The sequence below is a fragment of the Camarhynchus parvulus genome, chromosome 1 (genome assembly GCF_901933205.1).
Source record: "Camarhynchus parvulus chromosome 1, STF_HiC, whole genome shotgun sequence".
NCBI lineage: Eukaryota > Metazoa > Chordata > Aves > Passeriformes > Thraupidae > Camarhynchus > Camarhynchus parvulus.
The window spans coordinates 80815025-80834983 of record NC_044571.1 but is presented as its reverse complement, the minus strand read 5'-3'; the positions used below and the strand labels follow the sequence as shown (position 1 = coordinate 80834983).

The 19959-nt window shown below is 38.8% G+C and overlaps 1 protein-coding gene across 2 annotated transcripts in view; it reads right to left on the bottom strand.

The window, feature by feature from the left end:
- GRM5 (glutamate metabotropic receptor 5) overlaps positions 1-19194 on the bottom strand; it is a 244159-nt gene extending 224965 nt beyond the window's left edge. The window contains exons 1-3 of one of the 2 annotated variants that reach the window (XM_030953066.1): positions 19113-19194; positions 18619-18780; positions 10098-10977 (exon numbers count right to left, since the gene is read on the bottom strand). In XM_030953066.1, coding sequence (XP_030808926.1) covers positions 10098-10776 — 679 coding nt within the window. In that variant the 5' untranslated portion in view covers positions 10777-10977; positions 18619-18780; positions 19113-19194. Of the gene's footprint in view, positions 1-10097; positions 10978-11799; positions 11849-18618; positions 18781-19112 lie in introns of those variants that run through there. The other variant, XM_030953076.1, reaches the window with a different exon arrangement.
- Positions 19195-19959: the final 765 nt, after the last annotated feature.

The following is a 19959-nucleotide window of genomic DNA, read 5'->3' as shown; positions in this document are numbered from 1 at the left end:
TATGATAAAATTTGTCTCTGAGATGCAAAGCTATCATGGAAACGGGAAAGGAGCTGACAGTCCCTGCTTTTTCTCCATCAACAAAGATATAAGATCCCATTCCAAATTTCCAAAGTTTTCAATGGGAAAGGGTTCTGCTCTTTTTTCATGGTTAAATATAGCTTCATTAATTTGCTGTCAGGATGCATGTCTGCTGCCTGTTCAGCAGTGATCTCAGGTCACAGGCACCAAGAATTTTTCTGCAAGTTAAGGAACACCCCCAAGAGCATGTCCATATCCTCCCCGACTGCTCACTCCTCTTGCTTACAAGAACCATATTTGAAGCAACCTGATGGTGTTGAATTCTTCAAGTGCAACACATATTGTGTTCAAGAACCCAATCCTAATGTAATTGAGACTGAAGTTGGGTATGAAACCTATTGAAAGTAAAATAGAGGAAAATTTTCAGTTTATCTTTCACCTTCAATGCTTTGCTTGCATGTGAAAAAATGTCCTGTTTTTCGCTAAATGCCAAATCTGCAAATTTAACCACTGTAATACATTAAGCTTTAAGAGTGTAGACTTGTTGAAAAATATATCTACTTAGAATCATACATTTTAAAAGGAGAATATGGAGCTTCAACCTGAACTTTAGAATTCATCGGGACTACGTCTGGATTCTCTAGGTGAAAGAACTTTAAAAATAGTCTGTAATTATGATGGCCTTTATTTTATCCAGGGGTCAGTATGCATTGCTTGATAGTCAGGGTCACATGAACCAAAAGTTTACAAAATTTCCAAATCAGTGCATCCTATCATATTTATGAAACTATCTATCTAAAGTCGATCGGTAATCTTATTTTGACCAGGGAGGGATAAGAGCAAAACAATCAAATCTAACCAGGGGTAACAGTAAAGAATTAATGCAATCGGAAAAGAAATAGTGGGTTTAAAAAAACCCTCTGAACTTTGAGAATGGTGAGATAGTAAGCCAGATAAGCAGAAGTTATGACAAGAGGGAGGAAGGTAACTGTAGAGGGAAAAATCAACAGTATATAGTATATATTCACAGGCCATCACTGTATTAGTTTGCTAATAAATTAAGAAATACCACTCTGTATGCTGAAGTCCTGCCTGGCTTGAAGGTGAAGAAAATAGAATGCCAATTTCTCTGAGAGAAAGGGTATATGTTCTTGAAAATGAATTTGACAAAATTGGAAAGATTTATACAAGGACTATAAGAAAAACTCAACATCTGGAAAAGCCAATTTACAGAAGTGACAGGAGAACTATAGCTCTTTGGTTTCACCAAAATAAAAATTAGAAGAATGCCTGGGAAGAGAAGGTTTTCCTGGGAAGAACTTATCATAATTAAGGGCTATAGGTGGAGAAAACAGCTGGTTATTTCATTTGAAGGATGAGTAATTCACAGTCTGAACAGACTACCTGATAGTGAAATCAACCCTGTCTCTACATGAGGTCCTTAGGTGAAGATGCTCTGTGTGTATTTTCATAAACAATATGTTTTAGCCTAAGTGATAACTACTAATAACTAGCTGTCATTTCATTACCGATCCTACACAGCAGAAATAAGATATGGAGAACAGATTTCTATAAATTCAAACCAGGGAGGGGTGAACATGTACTGTGATTCAGCCATGTGTGATCAACCATAGTTTATATATGCTCGCCTTATGCACTTCAGAATCTCAGTCTTGGACAACTGAATTGTCTGCTGTAGCTATCTTCTCTGAAATTTCCTAGATCCTTATCACAGTCCCCTCGCTACAATTTTGCACCTTTCTTTTGTCAGTACTTCCTCTATTCTTCCTCCTACCCCCCGTAATGTCAACTATAAAGTTAGAAGAAATCTGTCTCAAGAAGAAAAGATACAAAAAACCATGTAATCCTAGCTAAAGACAAATAGGAGGCGTCTGACTAGATCACAACAGACTGAGGACCAGTCTGTGGAGGAATTTTCCTCATACTTCCACTGTTCTCAACAGTTAGGTTGGATTTTGGCCATGGGACTCATTCAGTGTGATGGTTTACCATCCTCCCCAGATATTATCTTTGCAATTCTTCAAGTATATATTGGACTTTGAGAAAAGCCATTCCCCATACATTGTTTGTTTGCCCTTTGACAATGTAATTGATTTTATATGGAGGCTTTCACATATATCACCTGGACCATGTATCTGGCCAGCCATAAATGTTGTCAGACTTCCAAAAAGAGAAATCAAACCCCTCAGCTAAAGGAAATCTTATATACATTCTTTTCCAGTCAGTATATTCACAATTATGAGTTACATTATGTTCATTTAAAAACAAGGCAGTGATTTATGAGGAACATTGTCTGCAAATTCAGTTGCCAAGGTAGATGGCAACTGTTCTGTTAGTAACCTTCCCAATCACTCCTTTAATGTATACACATACAATATAATGATGTAAACACCATGCATTACAGCATGGGCTGCCTCCATATCATGAGCCTGCAATCAGGTTTTAGTAAGATGGATGCAACATTATTCTCTCTCCAGTGGCTTTCAAACTAAATTAAAGTAAATCTATAATTTTTGGCTCCCTTCCAAGATCACTGTCTCCTGCATGATTCAAGGATCAGCTAGTCAGAACTTCCTTAGGGAAGGCGGAAAATTTAAAAGATCCAGCACAAGCCCTTTGGCCTTTCTTAGCTTTTGAAGAAATCACAAATTAGCTCCTATAGGCACAGAAAATATTCTTCATGTATGGACAATGTAAATATCTATTCTGCTCCTTAAATGCACAGGGATTTTCACATTTTGAAGCATCATTGGTTTAATTCCTGCACTATTAAGCTCTGTACGATATGCTTTTGATGCATAAAGATACTGAGAAGTGCAGGACATCGTCTCTTTTCCTTGTTTCTGTCGGAAATTAAATCCTAGTTTCTTGCAAAATCTTTAGCTACTTGTGGTCTAAAACTAGCACTCTGAAAAGTGTGTTCTAATCCTAGTCCTTCCAATGGTGTTGGATGACTTCTTTCTCTTTTCTCTCTTCTCCCCTTGTTCCTGGTTCCCATCTCAAGAGTGTTCAGATCACCCGCGAATTCTCAATAATTTAATCTCAATTCTCAAGAATCTATTTCAACAAATATGAAACAATGCTTTGGGAGTTTTTTGGGGTTTGGTGGTTTGGTTTTTTTCTCATATATCAAAATTTAGTTTTGACCTTAAAATCTATGAAAAATTACTTAACAATTTAATGATTTAAATTTCCTGCCACTAGAACATACATGAAAAAAGAAAAATATACTGTTTGAAGAATAAGGAACACAGATTCAGAAGTACCACAAATGTTTTCAAATAGTGAATAATGGAACTTTGTTTATCATCTTCTCCTGAACTATTGGATTAATTTTGGATACATTTCAATATATCCAAAAATGTTTAAGTTGTGTACCGGATTGGTAATACAAGACATGCTAAATAAAATGGGTTATAAGGGAAACTTCCAGCTCTTTCTTGAATAAACACTTTTTGCCAAAACTGTTAAGGAACACTAATATCTGTGAAAAGTAATTAAAAGTGAACACAGTTTAGAACTAAGATCTCATTTGATTTATCAAGTTATCTTTTATCAACTCTTAATATAAACCTGTCAAGACGTTTATTTTGACCAAATTCTAATTTTTTCAGAGCTTTTATTCACTAAAAAATGTTGCTATTTTAGCTCTGAATTATGACTTGGGACAAAAATTACTTCAGAAAATGTTTTTTTTTAACTGCATGGAATATCTGTTTTCCAAACAGGTCTATAGCATGTACTTTTTAATGTCAAAGACAAAATATCAATGAGGGATACAGAAAAGGAATTGCTGCCACTACTCTGAGGCATCTGATAACACATATTAGAAGAATCATCTTTGATAAAACTGCTATGACCCAGTAAGCACTGTGTGGTGAAACTTTGTTTTCTGAAAGATCTCCATATCTCATCAATTTTATAGATCCTTCTCTGATTGAAGAGGTGCAGCCTGGGCATGGGGACAGTAACTGGCCTATTTCCAGGCCTCGAGCAGTGGAAAAAGGGAAGATGAAGCTGGAGGTTGCTGGGCTCCTATTGTTTCTTCTCAGTGAAGGCAAATTTCATGACACTGAAACTTCCACTGAGTTGCTAAGAGTCTAAGTGGCTGGAAAAGCGACATCCAAACACTTAGTCCCTAAACAAAAGAAGCAAAGTGACATTTTGACTACCTGAATGAACCTGCTCTTAGCTAAGTCCACCTTCTTCCATTCATTTAAAAATTGGTTTTCTTTTTAAGATTTAGAATAGCACACCTCCTTGCGCATATTCCTTTTGCAGTCTCGTGGTATTTTCCCTAAGAATTTTCATCCCCATTACACTCACAGAATGCAGAGTATACCCCTCACTTTATATTTTTCTGTAAGCCAAGATCCTTCACAGCAGGTGTGTCTGGTCTGAGTGGTGTTAAAATGGTGTCTGGGCAGTCACTCACTGCAGAGCAAGACAAACATTAACTCAATGTTGCTTCACATTTCTGTCTCAGTATTCCCAGCTGGCAGAGAGCATTTGCTCACTTTTCACAATTGGGATACTGTGATCAATATTTGAAATTAGGCAAGGAAACAGCTACCTCTTTCAGATGTCAATATTCAATAAAAATGAGCAAGCAACAGGAAAGGACTAGAACTTGAACTGAGTATTTTTTCCCCATATTTTCTTTCAGATGAGAGATATTTTTCAGTTTTGCTAGAAGATTAATATGATTAGGAGAATATCAAATTGTGATAATTGTGATCTCAAATTTTATGTTTGAAACAGTTTAAAAATAATTTCAGAAAACTCCAAACATTTTATCCAATAGAAAAAATTAAACGTCGCTGGACTAGAATACTCTCCAGTCTTTAGACAGGAAATTCTTCAATTTTCAGAATGGATTTTTAGAAATAGATTTTGTCTGCAAATAAAAATATTTTCATGGACTAGCACAGACATTCTTGGTACATTATTTCAACATGGGGTTTTTTTCTGCATATAAATCATTAAAACTTTCACCTCTGCTTCAAATAAAATTAACTCAAATTTCAATTGTATTACTTTGTGAAAAGCAAATAATATTTTTGACCATGATACAATTGTTGTCTCTAAAGGAGACAAATCTAGAGTCTAAAGTAAAGACTTCATGTAAATACAGTGTGTTCCAGGCAACTGGTTTAACATCAACTTGTTGCAGTTCTTTCATTCATTTCTTCTTCCTATTCTCACAGACTATGACTAATTTTGATTTAGCTTTTTATTGGGGAGCAAAGGAGGGGGGCAAAAAAAGTCTTTTAACCAGACACATTTGAACAAAAATTAAAGGAACTGTGTGAAATAACCTTTATGTGCAGGGAAAAAGCAGTCTGCTTTTGTTATGCTTGCCAGATTACATCCCAAGAAAATAAATGTGAACCACCTCTTTATATGCACTTATGATTAATTTAAATGGAGGAAAGTGGAGTTCAACACAGAGGACTTTAAGGATGAGTTTCATTCAATGTTTACCTGAAGAGCTGCCTGAAGAAAATGTCAACAAACTGTCTTATTTCTTAAGGGCTGCCTTCAAAAGCGAATTACACTTTTTACATAACCAGAATAAATGCCTCCCTTGCCACCCCTAATATATTTGGCTTATTGTGTTTCAATTGTACCCCTGTACAGTTCTATTTTTCCAGCAAACATCACCTCTTCACCCCATTCAGTGCAGCAAAATAAATGGTTTCCAATGGCAATGAAAATTGTCTTTTTAGTTATTAATTAATTTGACTCCAGGCAAATTTTAAGCAGAGATTCTCAGGGATTGATCTTGTCTCTGACTAGGAAGGCCTGATCCAAATGTCAGTCTGCTTAACAGGAGGGTACTGAGTTCAAACTGGCTTTCAGAACGAAGCTTTCAAACCTCAGTTACTGGAGAAGAGAAAATTGCACGTATTTTTCTTTGATCTTTCAAAAAGACCAGGGAATGCTTTCATATGGGAAATGAGGTAAACAGGCAACTCTGTCTCTTTCGGAAGCCAGCCAGACTCTTCCAGATTTCTCCCACCATTTTCAATTAACTGTGGTGTCAAGTGGTTAAGCAAGAAAAGGCTGAGAAAAATCCCCATGGTGCATGAGCCTGCCAACCATCACCACCCAAAAACACACACACAAATTTCCATTTCTACACCTTCCTGTGAGCATTATTTTCCACAGAGGTGGGCAACAGTTACATGAGCTAAAAAGGATCTCAAACATTCTTGTAAGTCTGCGAGACTAAATAAGGGGCCTTCTCTCTGCTGTGCTACCTTTCCTCAGACAGAAGCACACACACAGTTCTTGGTTGCATTATTGACTTGCTGTCTGTCTGTGAAGTTGGTTTAAGAAGTGAATGTTGGTTTAATTTTAAGGAAAGTTTGTTTAACCTATGCTCCTACCACAGAAGTGGAAAAAAAATCTGTAACATCAACTGAAAGAGTTGGATCAGTAGGAACTCCAGCACACCCTTGTATGCCTGTTGTAGTAACCCATAAATTTTGAGACAATTGCTTCAGGCTTCGAGTGATAGGTCCTTAGTACAAGGAGTTTCATATCCCAGTTTCCCTCATTCCTGCTCATTCCTATTTCCCTGCCATGCACTGCTAACTTGTCTGCTCATGGGGCTGCAGCGCGGACTGAACCTCAGAACTGATATGGCTTTTTAGAAAGCAGTCCTCATTGTGCATGAAAAATTTTATTTTAAAGCCCGGTTGGTTCAGAGTAGAGTACCACAAGTAATAATGTAAGAAAAAGTTGGAGAGAGGGGGAAGGTGATGATAATGATTCCTGACAGAGCCAAGACAGAGTTACAACCCAAGACTAAGACTTGCAAAGATTTCTGATTGGCCTATGTAAAATACACTACAAAAGTATGACTTTTATTTAATGAGAAATGTCATTCATTTGTTGCTCACATTTTCTATTGAAGGGATTGAAGAACCTTCCTCCTCAAAATTACAAGAGCTATGCTGACAGCTGTCCTTGCTACCTTCCCATTTTTAGGAAAAATATTTACTTTTAGAGGTCACTTGTAAACCTGGAGGCATCACCTAGTTTAATTTTTGATGCTAAATGTCAAAGGAGTTAAGTTTACGAGAATCAACATTCTTTTGTGTATTTTAAATCTGTAAGTCTTAAGTAAGGATTTAACAACACAACTTCAGATCAACCTTCCAAAACATTAATCCACTGCAGGCAAAGATAGTTGGTAAGCTCATAAGGAAAGATTCAAACAAAAAGCTTTTTATTATGAAATTGTTCATGTATGCCAGGCTTTTCTTATAATAGAACCAAAAGAGGCCTATAAATTTATCTGCTGATGAGACTACCAAAGGAATGAAACTAATAGGTTTTTCATGTCTCTTTCTTGCTCTCCATCCAGCTTTGGAGGAGAGGATCCACCCTCTCCATGGAAATTATTCACAGAAGCCAAAGACCATATTGATCAGAATATGATCACAAAGATCAGAAGAATATGGTTAATAAGCAAATTAATGAATGAAAATTAGTTAAAGATAATGAATGTAGCTGGTCAGAAGTACCTTCTATGTGTCAAAAGCAGGACTACCTTCTATAGCATCTTCTGGGATCCTACATTAGTAAAAATCTCAAGGAGAAGGATTCAAAATTTTTTTCTGTTTGAAATAATACCTGTGAATGTAGGACACCAAGTTGAGTGGCATATTTAGAATAAATTACAAGATGCCACAGTAAAATTAAAAATAATTACAACATAAATAAATAAATAAATAAATAAGTAATCTCTCTTTTGCTTATTTACTCAATTCCTTTTCTTCAGCATTAATGTGTAGGGGTCTTTAAAGGTGGCTTAAAAATAATACAAGGGATAACATGTGCCACAGTCCTTAGAAAGTGCCCTGAAGATCATACATTGTCACATTTCAAAGAAGTATTTTGATCAGCTAGTATTTTTTTTATTCCATCATAAATGCCATCTGTTTTATTGTAATTAAACTTTTGATGTTTTACCTGAGAGTCTATTCATCTCCATTGCAACTAGATGATAGGATCCTAAGATTCACCCAAGTTTTTAATGCTCTTTCACTGAAGTCCAAAATTATATTGCTGTAAATATGCTATGAATGAAGTCTCAGGTTTTAACAATGCTCCACCTATCATATCCTCTTTAATAACGGCAGAAGCAGGCACATGTTGTGCTATATATATAATTTTTTTCTCCTTCTTCACATTCAGTTCTTCTCTCGTTTACTCCTCATCTTGTCCACAGCATCTATATCCCACTCCAACCCTTGTGTCCCTATTCCCTTCTTTCCAGTGCAGAGTACAAAGTTCCTCTGCTGTAAGATTAACATGCCATATGCTACCATCTGCTCCAAAGAGTGTCCACAGAAAGTGGAAAAAGTACATATTTTCACTCTGTGAAGAATCAGACTTTGATATAAGCATGACTATTCCCACACTGAATATAAAAACATCCCATCTCAATAAGGAGAGGTGTAAAAGTTGTTCATTGCACAAACTAGATGAGTCATCAAAAGTATTCAGGATATAAAATCTTACGCTATTGTTAGTAGCATTATTTTTGACCATGATGTTACTCATACATATTTGTGAAGGGTAAGCTGCACACCTAACAATGCCAAAGGAATCAGCTGGTACAGGATACCCTCACTACATGATGTCATGTAGAGTGATTTATAAACTGTTTTGAACACTGAAGTTTTAGATTAAACTGTAACTGTATTCATGCATCCCCATACAAAAAAAGGTTCAGCTATTTACAAGCTCTCACTATCATTATGGAAACATGGTTGCAGCAATCCACATGCAAATTCTAACTTTTTTTTTTTAATACTGCAGAATAAGTTCCCTGGATATCCATAGGAGGAAAGACATCTCGACATTATATTGTTGGACCAGCATCTCCTCAGAAGGGGCTCCGAATAGTATAAAGCCTGCCAGAGAAACATACTCAGTGTGTGGGAAGGGCAATCTGCTCTCTATTGGTTATAATAAAGCCAGCAGCATCTGCCACTGTTCAGCAACGTCACCACCACTACTCAATCTCTTAACATTTTTCATTCTCAGATTGTATTCTGAGCCTGCCATTCAGCATCTGTTTATTTGAACAGAGGCAATGTGGTGAGGTCTTAAAACTCATCACAGAACTTAATTCCATAAAACTCCTTAAATGCTGGTGTCATAGGCAAGGCCTGACAAAACATGCTCTTAAGACAGTATCAAATTGTAGTCACTTCCAGCAAGATGAACTCAATTCTATCAGTACAAGAAGTAATGAAATCAAGTGCACTTTTCCATTTCCATTGCATTTCCCTTTAATCACATACTTTTCTGAATGCTGGGTAAAAGGCTTAAGCTTTATGTCATATAAATAAAAAGAGGAAAGCAATTTAACACACAGTTCTGATTTTCTGGATCCTGATGGCTCATAAATGTGTGAGGGAATTCAAGGAAACTTCCCTTGCTCCATCCCAAAACCAATGCCCATAGGCAGAGGAAGAAGTGGTGCAATACTCCATGGAGTACTGTAAAAAGGATAAATATATATATATATATATATATATATATATATATATATATATTGAGGAGCTGGAACAACTTGCATTCAAATATTAGTCAGAATTGCATGTTTTTAAGCAGGAACACATTCTGACTCAGCTACAGTTTCAAATGATGATTTACCTCTCATCTGCACTAAGACCAGATGCTTTCCCACTACCCATTGATTCAAAAATAGTCATAATTATTATTCTACATATTAGTAGATAAAGAAAAATAAATAAATGTCAACTAAATTAAATTAAGTTTGGAGAGTTCAGATCAAGCACTGTTACCAATGAGCGGCCCTAGATCACACACCATCCCATGTGTTACAGCCATTGACAATATGAAGCTACTTCAGATGCTACTTCAGACCCAGAGAGAATATAAAGTTATTATTAAGTAAAAGTCTATGCTGTTGAGAGCTGACTGGCAAAAATCCAACAACATCAAACTATCATCATCCATCAATTAGACCACATCAGAGTATTTTTATGTGGTAAAAAGCGACCTCTTACCTTCGGTGTGTACAGCAGAAACGTAGGTCCAGTTATACCGTTTGACAATGTCCACCATCGCCTTTGCTTGCTGTGCGTCAGAGGGCACCACTCTCATAAAATACTTGAACAGAGTTTTGTCACTTAGGTCCATGCTTGTGGCAGAATAAGCGATCTGAGGTATATTGAAAAGCTGCAGCAAGTTCTGGACCTGGATAGCAACAGAGCTGGAGCCAGGCCCAATGACACCAACAATGGGTTTCTTGGAGCGGAAAGACGACGATGATCCATCCACGCATCGCACCATCCCTTCCTCTTCTTCCGAAGAAATGAGAGAGTCCCTTATAAACTCAATGCTCTGCTCCAGAGCCACAGCAGAATGCCAGCAGGAGTCCCTTATTTCACATCCTAGTGTTATATTTGGCAACAGTGTGGGGTCCAAATTAATTCTGTCAAGGGTATGTAGCATTGCCTCCACTCTCTGAATACCATATTGCTCTCTTACCTCTCCACATTTCCTCTCATGAACTTTGTCAACAGTTGGTTGGTGATGGACAGAGAATAGAGCTCCAATGATAATATCACCAGGCATGTGTGCAACCACTCTTCTCTCATTTGCCTGTGCTGAAACAAAAAGCCCAAAGTTCCCGCAGACATCTTCCTTCAACAGCAGGATTGCAAGGAACAGCAAAAGGACCATTTTAGGAAATTTTAGGCTGGTAAAGACAACATGATGGAAAAAAGTTGGAGAGCTGGTGAAAAGCAGTTATCAAATCTTCTGGAGAGAAGGAGCTCTATACTGATTGTTAACCAGGAGTTGGCATCTGTTCTCTAAGGAGTCACCATCATCTCCAAGTGGACAGCTATGCAGAGCTGCACATAAGGTCATAATCCTCATGCCCTTCAAAAATTAATAAACAAATAAAGATCATTAAAATTATTTATAAAGTCAGCAAAATATATCTTATATATTAAGATACAAAATCTTACAATCTTTTCTAAAATTGCACCTATTTCTACAGTGGTCAATGCCTGTAATACATTGTCTACTGCATATTCTTCCTTTCATCGTTTTCAAGCTGGAAAACTTTATCTCACTTACGTGTTTTACAATCTTAGGCTTGTACTTCTGCCGGTTTAAATCAACTTCTTTCTTTTCGAAAATCACATTTAAAAATTCTTTGAGGAAATGCTTTCAAATGCACAAAAGACTGGCAAGTATTTAGTTCTACAGAAGAAAGGTGTGCTGCCATTTCTAATACATGTCTTCGAAAACAACTCCCTTTAATTTCAGACATTTTCTATATCTCTAATATACATATGCTACACTAATGTACCCTGGACTGCACTCTATTTTCCATTCCAGCACTAGGAAACTGCTGTTGACACACAAAGCTTTTATTCTAAGGAATGCAGAATGTATAAATCTGTTTTTGTTTTGTAAAATGCAATGTGAAATAAGTTGGCTTTTAAGCAAGATTAAGAAAACTGTTTTTATTATTAATACTTATATTTGTTTTAAGCAAAGAAACAATAATTCTAAACCAGCAAAGCAATGGAATTATTTTCATCTTTTTACATCCTTACTTCAAAAATCATCAAAAAGCAATTTGAAAAATCCTTATACTGTATGCAACCCTACAGTCTCCACTGGTATCACAAAGTCAACATAAACACTGTAGAGATGTACTAATTCCAAAAATATTTGATCAGCTACATTTACCTATAGACTGAAATGCAATCTGCACTCATCTTCACTGTTGCTGAAGGACAGATAAATAAATAAATCAGCAAACACTTCACATCTTGGGCTGTGGTTAACCTGTGGAACCAGAAAATATATTTGAAAATGCTCTGCACCTGGCAGTGGATTTACAGCAGAAGGTTTCCAGTTTCAAATATAGTACTTAAACAGTTGTTTGCCAGGTCTTGATCCGTGAGCACATAAGTACCATCTCACCTGCCAGTGAATACATTGGTAGTACAGAAAGGTAAGTGCACTTTTACATCTAAGATGTTGATCTACATAGGGAACCAGTATGCCCAATTTAATTTTTAACAAAAGAACTGCAAAATTCTGGGGAAGACCCCCGTCTCAGTTTTATTGACATAAATCTTTCAATGCAATATAAAAAATAATTTAAAATTTCATACATTTCAGACACCATCAATCACTTCTAATCCATTAACAATGACTCTAACAGTGCGTACATATTGTAAAGTGAAAGAAACCGTCACCATTGAAAATCTACCTCTGTTTCTTCTAGTTGAAAATCTCACAGGATTTTAATCTTGAATTTACTCCTCACAGCTAGTTCATTCTGTATAGTGACACAATGAAATTCTTTCTGATTCTGAAGATGAGACACACAAATATAAAAATATTCTTCTGCTTGATGCTAGGCTTTCTCTATTATTTTACCAAGATATATAAATTATAAATTATTTTCACAGAGGAGTGAGTGACTTTGAGTGAGTATTCCAAAATAAAACACAAATCCTTAGAAAGAGGAAACAATTAATATAATATTTAAATGTTAATTGCAATATTAATAAGTTCATGTAATATTAATTTTAGTAATATAAAGTGCCAATAATAAAATAAGTTTCAGACAACTGTAAAACACTTTAAGAAGGTTTGGGGTTTTTTTTATTCTGTGAAGAGTTGGCTTATCAATACTGCAACCCTTTGCCACTAAGGAATAACAGCAATTCAGTTCAGGTTAATTAGTCCCTAATTACAGACTATCACTATTGCTTATGTCTTGCAATTATTTATTCCATCACTCTGAAGTTGGTACCATATAATTTGAAACAGTCAAAAGGATGAACTACAGGGGAAATCCTTGTACAAGATCAGAGCTCTTAAATTCCTATACCATTAATTAATTGTGTTATGACTTTAAAAATTTTTAATTATTTATAAGCTTACTAATATTTGAAGAGAAATAGTACTCTGTTACTTAACACCATGGATACTTATTTTTCTGAACTTCTCAAATTAAGGCTACGTATCCAGAACACAAGTATATGTAGACAAGTGCCAGCTCTGCTGCAGACTGTAACTGGATATACAATTAGATGCCTTTTTATAACCCATCTGCCTTTGAATCTGCAGATGTGCAAACAGAGACAGTTCAGGGGCTTGGGGAGAGCTTGTGGTACAAAAAAAAATCTAATCCATCATTTTAATTCTTCTACTCATATTCACCAATTTTTTTGGTCTTGTGTTTATGGATTAAAAATTTCCATACAGGATATATGAGAAAGAGAGGGAAGGAAGGTGATTTTTACTTCTTCCATCCAAAGAGCACCTGTTGGCTCTTCTCTGCTTATAGTTGTGTCTATCAGTATAAAATTACAGGGTAAAGAGTGAGACTAAGCTGAAGGGCTCCTTCATATTTCTGGTTTCACAATATTAGGATATGTCATAGCTGGGGGATTCCTATTTCTGAAAACAATAAAACCTTTCCTCTCCATGGCATCCAAGGGGAAAGAAGGGGCCAGATGCAGGCTGTGGTTGCTCCACAATTAATGAACGGTCTTCACTAGATTAAAGCTAAGGTCAATTTACTTAGGACTTAAAACTTTCCTAATTACACTGAGAACACTGCTTCTGTTTTATAGTATTGGGCTTAGGATTCACATCCAAAGCACCTGAAGTCAATATTTTCACAATGTAATGAAACAACTTGGAATTTATATTGACAAATATTTCAATGTATTCGTGTTGCATAATAGAGATCTTGTTCTCTGGTCTTGCACTCATAAACTTAAGAACAGAATGGTTGAGGTGGAAAGCCAGTTCAGGAAGTTATGTGGTCCGTTCCCTCTGCTTACTGTAAGTTCAATTAAAACACATTTCTTAGCTTCATGTCCAGTCAGGTTCTTAATATCTCTTTCATGTCCATTCAGGCTCATAATGTCTCTGAGGGTGGAGAGACAGCAAAATTTTATGGCAACCCGTTTGACCACAGTCACAGTAAAAAGAAGATTTTTTAATATATATTTAAACAGAATTTCCAGTGTTTCAATTTGTGTTTATTGCCTGTCATCCTTCCAATGGGCACAGCTGGCCATGCATGAGAAGATATCCTGAGAATAATCAGGTAACAAATCCTATTTCAGGCAAAATGGTTGAGCAGAGAGTTGGTAGACTAAACACACTAATAATATTTCCTGGAGAAAGTCTTCCTGAAGAGAAGATGGCCAAGGGAACTATTCAAATATACAATTTCACTGTGCTTCTTTCCCAAAAGAATCACATACAAGTTCCTTCATGTTTTGATTACAATTCTCTCTTACCACAGGCAGCTTATTATTACAACCAGGATGAGTACTAAAACAAAATTAAGTAAAATTTCATAAGCTTAAATATAACTCTTGTTTAATTTGTTAGAGATAATCCTAAAGGGAATTTGACATGCCATAGCCCTCAGATTGAGAACAGACATATCAGCAGTTTCAAAGACAGTGAACTCCTGAGTGCATGCACAAAGTAATGGGAATTGTTTCCCATTTAATAATTTATCTGCTTTGTTTTCATTGGTGGACAACATGCACAGCACCTATGATCACATTTATTTTTCACGCTGTTCAATTTCTTCATCAGCAATGTACTTATCCTAAATTGACAGAACCATAAGTGAAATGGAATCAGGTACTTAATTACTAGTGTGTCAATGCTTCTTGCTTATTTCTGTTATGGATTTAACTATAAACTTATCCTGAAGACACATGCTTTAACGATAGAGGACACTTTGGTCTCAGTCTTCTGGTACACTAACCTGAGGCTTGGAGCAATTGCAGAAGAAGTAGGACGGAAAAATAACACTGCCTATCAGTCCTTCATTCAGTCTCGCCTCAGACAAAAGTTTACATACTACCCAGATGACTGAAGACACAGATCTGATGAAGCACTCAACATGTTCCTGTGACCTCTGTTCTCCCTGGCAATGCAAACTTCATGCCAGACTCTGTCAGAAGAAATTCTCAGCTGTTCCCTTAGGGCAGAGTTCCAGCTACTTCATGTTGAGGTTTAACCGAGTAGAAAATGAGCATCTGTAATATTCCATGAAACATCACACAAATCTTTTGTTATTAAAAATATATAAATCTTTCAAAATTATACCAATCTCAAATGCATGTCCATCAGTACTTGCAGTCTGTAGAGACCAAAAGAAACAAAAAGCACTCTAATATCTAAGGGCATTATTAAACAACTTGATCAAAAATCAGACAGTGAGCAGCGGTTCACAAAGAGCTGATTTTCCACTATATTTGTGGCCGAGAGTTTATACAAGGGATGCATCTGACTGTTGTTAAGGGCTTCTGCTCCCGCAGGTGTAAGTGTGTTCAAAGCTGCAGGGTGACCCCCTTTCCACCGGGGCTTACATTATTATAGCAGCGCCCACTAGCGAGCCCGCAGCGAGGCACCTGGGCTCTGCAATCTGAGCCCGCGTGGCACCACGGCCTCTCACAGGCAAAACATCCACTCGCCGAAGGAAATTTTTTTATTTATTCTCATCTGTATCATGGGGGTGGGGGGTGGGGGAGTTAAACGAGAGAAGTAACAACGCTTCCCTTTGGGTTTCTTGTTTGTTACACTTTCATAAGTTTACAGCAGGCTTGTTCACAGTTTCTGAATTTTCAGGCAGATTTAAATAATAAAAATAAAACATCAGATTACTTAATCAAAGAACAGTGTTGTAATAGAACTCACGGCCCAGTCGAGGAAAGCACTTAGGAATATGTTCTGTGCTTCTCAGAAGAATACTATTGGTCAAATATCTGTAAAGACTTATCTAAAGTTTAAAGTTCGCCTTAAAGGATTTTTAGGATCAGAAAAATCACAAAACCTAACGTCCTTAAAATCCATTCACTTGTAGTGACAAAATTTACTTATATGTTATGTTTGTATAACTTTAAGCCATTGTACCTGCTGATTAAATGCTTTCCAGGCATTCATTTACAATCCCTACCATAATTAATTTAAATCCATCACAAATTAGATGATATGTGTTGATATGGATCAAATCAGTATATCCCAAGGAATTCACCTATGTTTTGTCATCAGAGAAGGCAAAACCATAGCAAGCAGCAACTGAATTGTTCAGAGTCAGTCACGTCACTTCTCTCACAGTGAAGAACTTAACAGTAGCAAAATATGGAACAGCCTTAGAAACAGTTACATAAAGAGAGAAACCTCCCAGCTCATCTTGATTTGGACCAATGTTAGGAGAAAGTACACTGAGGATGCAAAGCTTTGCTGAGTTCTGCTATGGCATTTCAAACTCCAAGGTTTGCATTCAAGCTGTTCTGGAATCTATCTCCTAATGTTTTGGGGAGGCTCATTTTGCAGAAGGAGGTCTCCCCTACCCATTCCTCAGAGGTGATGCACTTTGGTCACACAAAACCTGACGCGTTCAAACGGTCCTTATTTGAAAATCTTAAAATATGAGCACCCTCTTCTGTTTTGAGATTCCTACTATGGTTTCTTTTTTTCTGTGCGCAAACAAAACAAAACAAACAAAAAACCCAACACCAAGCCAACATTTTTCATTATATTATCAGTTCTGCGAATTCCAGTGGACATTAGATCAAGATCTTTGACCAAAAAAACAAAACAAAAAAAACAACCTTGCTTTATACAAAAGGAGAGACTACAAACCAGTTTTCCATAATTCCACTTAGAAATATGAAAAAGCAAAGCAGTAAGGGAGAATTTTCACCATTTGGTTAGAATGTCCACTGGAAATGACAGACTGAAGAGTTGATCTCATTTCTTCATAGCTAATAACCAGAGAATGTTTTAATTATCAACAAGATCCTTAGGAATCCCTGGAAGTTCTTCCCCATGTTGCGTTTACACACACTTTCAGGTTGCTGAAACAATTTTGGCTTTAATATGTAGGTGCTTAATTTCCCAGGGAAACTTGCAATGGTCTTTGTAATTTTGCCAAATGTACTACGTATTGTTGCTGTTACCAAAACCCACTTATACCATGTGATGCAGGAACTAATAGCCCAGGTGGGTTTTCTTCTATAATCCTAGACATTTTAACAATTAATAAAACTGTATGGGATGGAGGAGGTGATCAAGAAAAGGCAATAGCAGTTTCTGAAAACATTTTCCAGCAAGTTGCAACAAGAGTGGTTATGGTGGGATGCCACTATGCCAGCAATGTCATAACTATGCAGGAGGATAAAATGACACAAAAGCCATGTAGGGACCCAAAAAATACTCTGTGAACATTTGAAACAATGATTAATGCTGTGATCGTGTTACATAAATATTAAAATGTAGTCAAAGTATTTGAGAATTCGCAAAAGATTAGCATGCGATAAAAATGTTTAGGAATATGGTAATCAAAAAAACCCAAGTCATAGGGAATTTAAAGAGCCTGGAAGTTAACTCCTCTATACATTTTTCCCTTTCAGGATTTAGAGTGGTGTTTTTTCAAGATGATCCTCTGCCACTTTTGAGATGATCCCCTACTTTGTAGGAGAAAGAAACATCTTGGCTCTCCCTGCACCCAGTCACCCCCTCCCCATCACCGGGAATTGCTTCTCAGGGAAGAGATGGGATGTGAGTGAGGCTGTCGGGGTGGCGGGGCCCCGGGGTGGGGGACAGGGCTGCCGCCGGGCAGCGGTGAGAGCAGCGGGCAGCGAGGAGCGGACGCTGTCCCTGGTGCTGAGCACCGCCCGCCGCCGGCGTTTGCCATCAGCCAGGTCTGGGGAAGGGAGAGACAAAAATAAAACAACCTAGAAATCAACCGGTGGTAAAAAATGCCACGGTGGTCACATTTGGCATGCAGGGTCGCATTTTTTAATAATACATGCATAGATCTGGGTCTTAGAGAAAACTACTGGAGGAGATTAACTCCCAACATAGCTACCTGTGCTGCCACAACTAAGCGGCTGTGCACACAGACAGACATGCATGTGCGCATCCACACTGGTGCTTAGGTCTCTGTCTCCATGCTCGGCTAGGGTTATCACTGTCCCCTTCAACCCATAATGAATCATTTTCGCACGTGGGAGGATTAGCTTTGATTATTAAATAAGTAACAGACGGGACTCACTGAGCAGAGCCAAGTGATTTGTCCCAAGGTCACACAGAAAAGTCTGTGGCTGAGCTAAGCCTGGCTGTCTCTGGAAAACAAATACATTCCCGTTTCCATTATACCTTCCTAGCAAGACAAATCCCCACTTGTGAGCAGAGGGACTGTATCACACATCACCAAGCCCAGGTATGACAGTACCCCCAGTCCCTGCAGCCCCACACGAATCATGCTCCTCGAGAGGGATCAGCGCCAGGAGCCGTCCAGCACCCTGACCCTGTGATGCTCCTGCAGCCCCTAGAGAGGTACCCCACCAGTTGGCTTGTTGGTGCCCCAGGAGTTGTGCTAGTCCTCCATCTACCAGGGCACAGAGCAAAAGCAAGAAGGGAAGGGGGGGGGGAAGAGTCCCTCCTTCATCCACAAGGTTTCTGTCCACAATCCAGGGCACATAAATACCCTCTCCCAACCCACAGCATTACCTTGTCAGTGGCAGCAAGCACTTCTTCCCACAGTGGTGGCAAAATGGTCCTTTTGGTGGCAATAATTAAGACAGGTAGGGGTAGGAACCTCCTATTTTCAGCCACAGCAGAGATAGCACTCCTCACACAGACCTTCTGGAGCTGAATAATCCTCAAATGCCTCTGCAAAGATCACCAGCAGGTGAGCCCCACTCGGCTAGCATTGTCACTCCTCCAGCTATGGGCACATCCTATTTTCTTCTGATCACAGGCAAATGCTGAGGACCGAGTGCCCTACCCCCGCGAATGCATGCACATACACGCCATGCAACACGCTGTTCTCTCAGCATCGCCCAAATCTCATTTGCAAGAGGCGTGAACGGTGCCTGGATTTAAGGGAGGGGGAAGGCATGAGGAGGAGGAATAAACAAACAAACGATGAAACAACAGATGGGTCTTCGCTCTCTGCCACCACAGCCTTGGTCTTCCTAAATACTTGCTGCAGCCTGACCCACCTGCTTAAACACCTCCGCCCTTCCTCACATTTGCAATATCTCTATGTTTATAGCGAGCTAGCCCTGTGTTCTGCCCCGTGAGGAAATCTCTCCAGATGCTCTGAAGGTTGTAAAGTGCCCCTACAAACCGACACCTCTCTCCGTCACTAAGCTCTGGCAAGTAAGAAAGCAGTAATAGGTTCCGAACAGCATCATCCAAAGGCAGGAAAAAAACCAAAAGGTTTAAAACGGAGTCGCGGGGAAGTGTTTACCCCTGCGGTACCGGTGACCTTTTGCGAGCTGCCCCCCCGAAGTTTGCTGTCCGCGCAGGTCGCGGTGCCAGGGTCCCGGGCACTCCGCTGCCGCACCGGGCTGGGGGGCGAGGGGGCCTTTTGTATGGGCGAGCACGGGGCTTCAGCGCAACTTTTTAGTGCCACCAAGTGGCACAGATCCCTCCAGGAAACCAAGCAGCATGCCAGCCTGGGCTCTGCCTGCTGCTCTCTGGCAAAGGGAGAGAGAGGGATGCAAGAGCAGCCACCAGCCCTCTACACAAAAATGCACACACAGAGACGGAAATATCAAGCAAAAAGGAGGGAATGAAGGACAGGTTGCCCTCTCCAGCCCTCGCCCCTTCCCTCGCCTGCAGGGTGACAACACTGGGCACAGCAAGATGAGGAGCGATGCCCCCGCCAAGGGCAAACCGATCTGCCAGCCCCTCGGGCGGGATGTGCCCCCCGCTTCTGCCCCCGCGGGCTGCCCCCCGCTCCTCCCCACGGCAGGTGTTACCTGCAGCCCCCCTTCCTGCCCGGCTCTCTCCCCTCTGGCATCCCGGGCTCTCTGGACCCAGAGGCTCTGCAGTTCCCTGCCA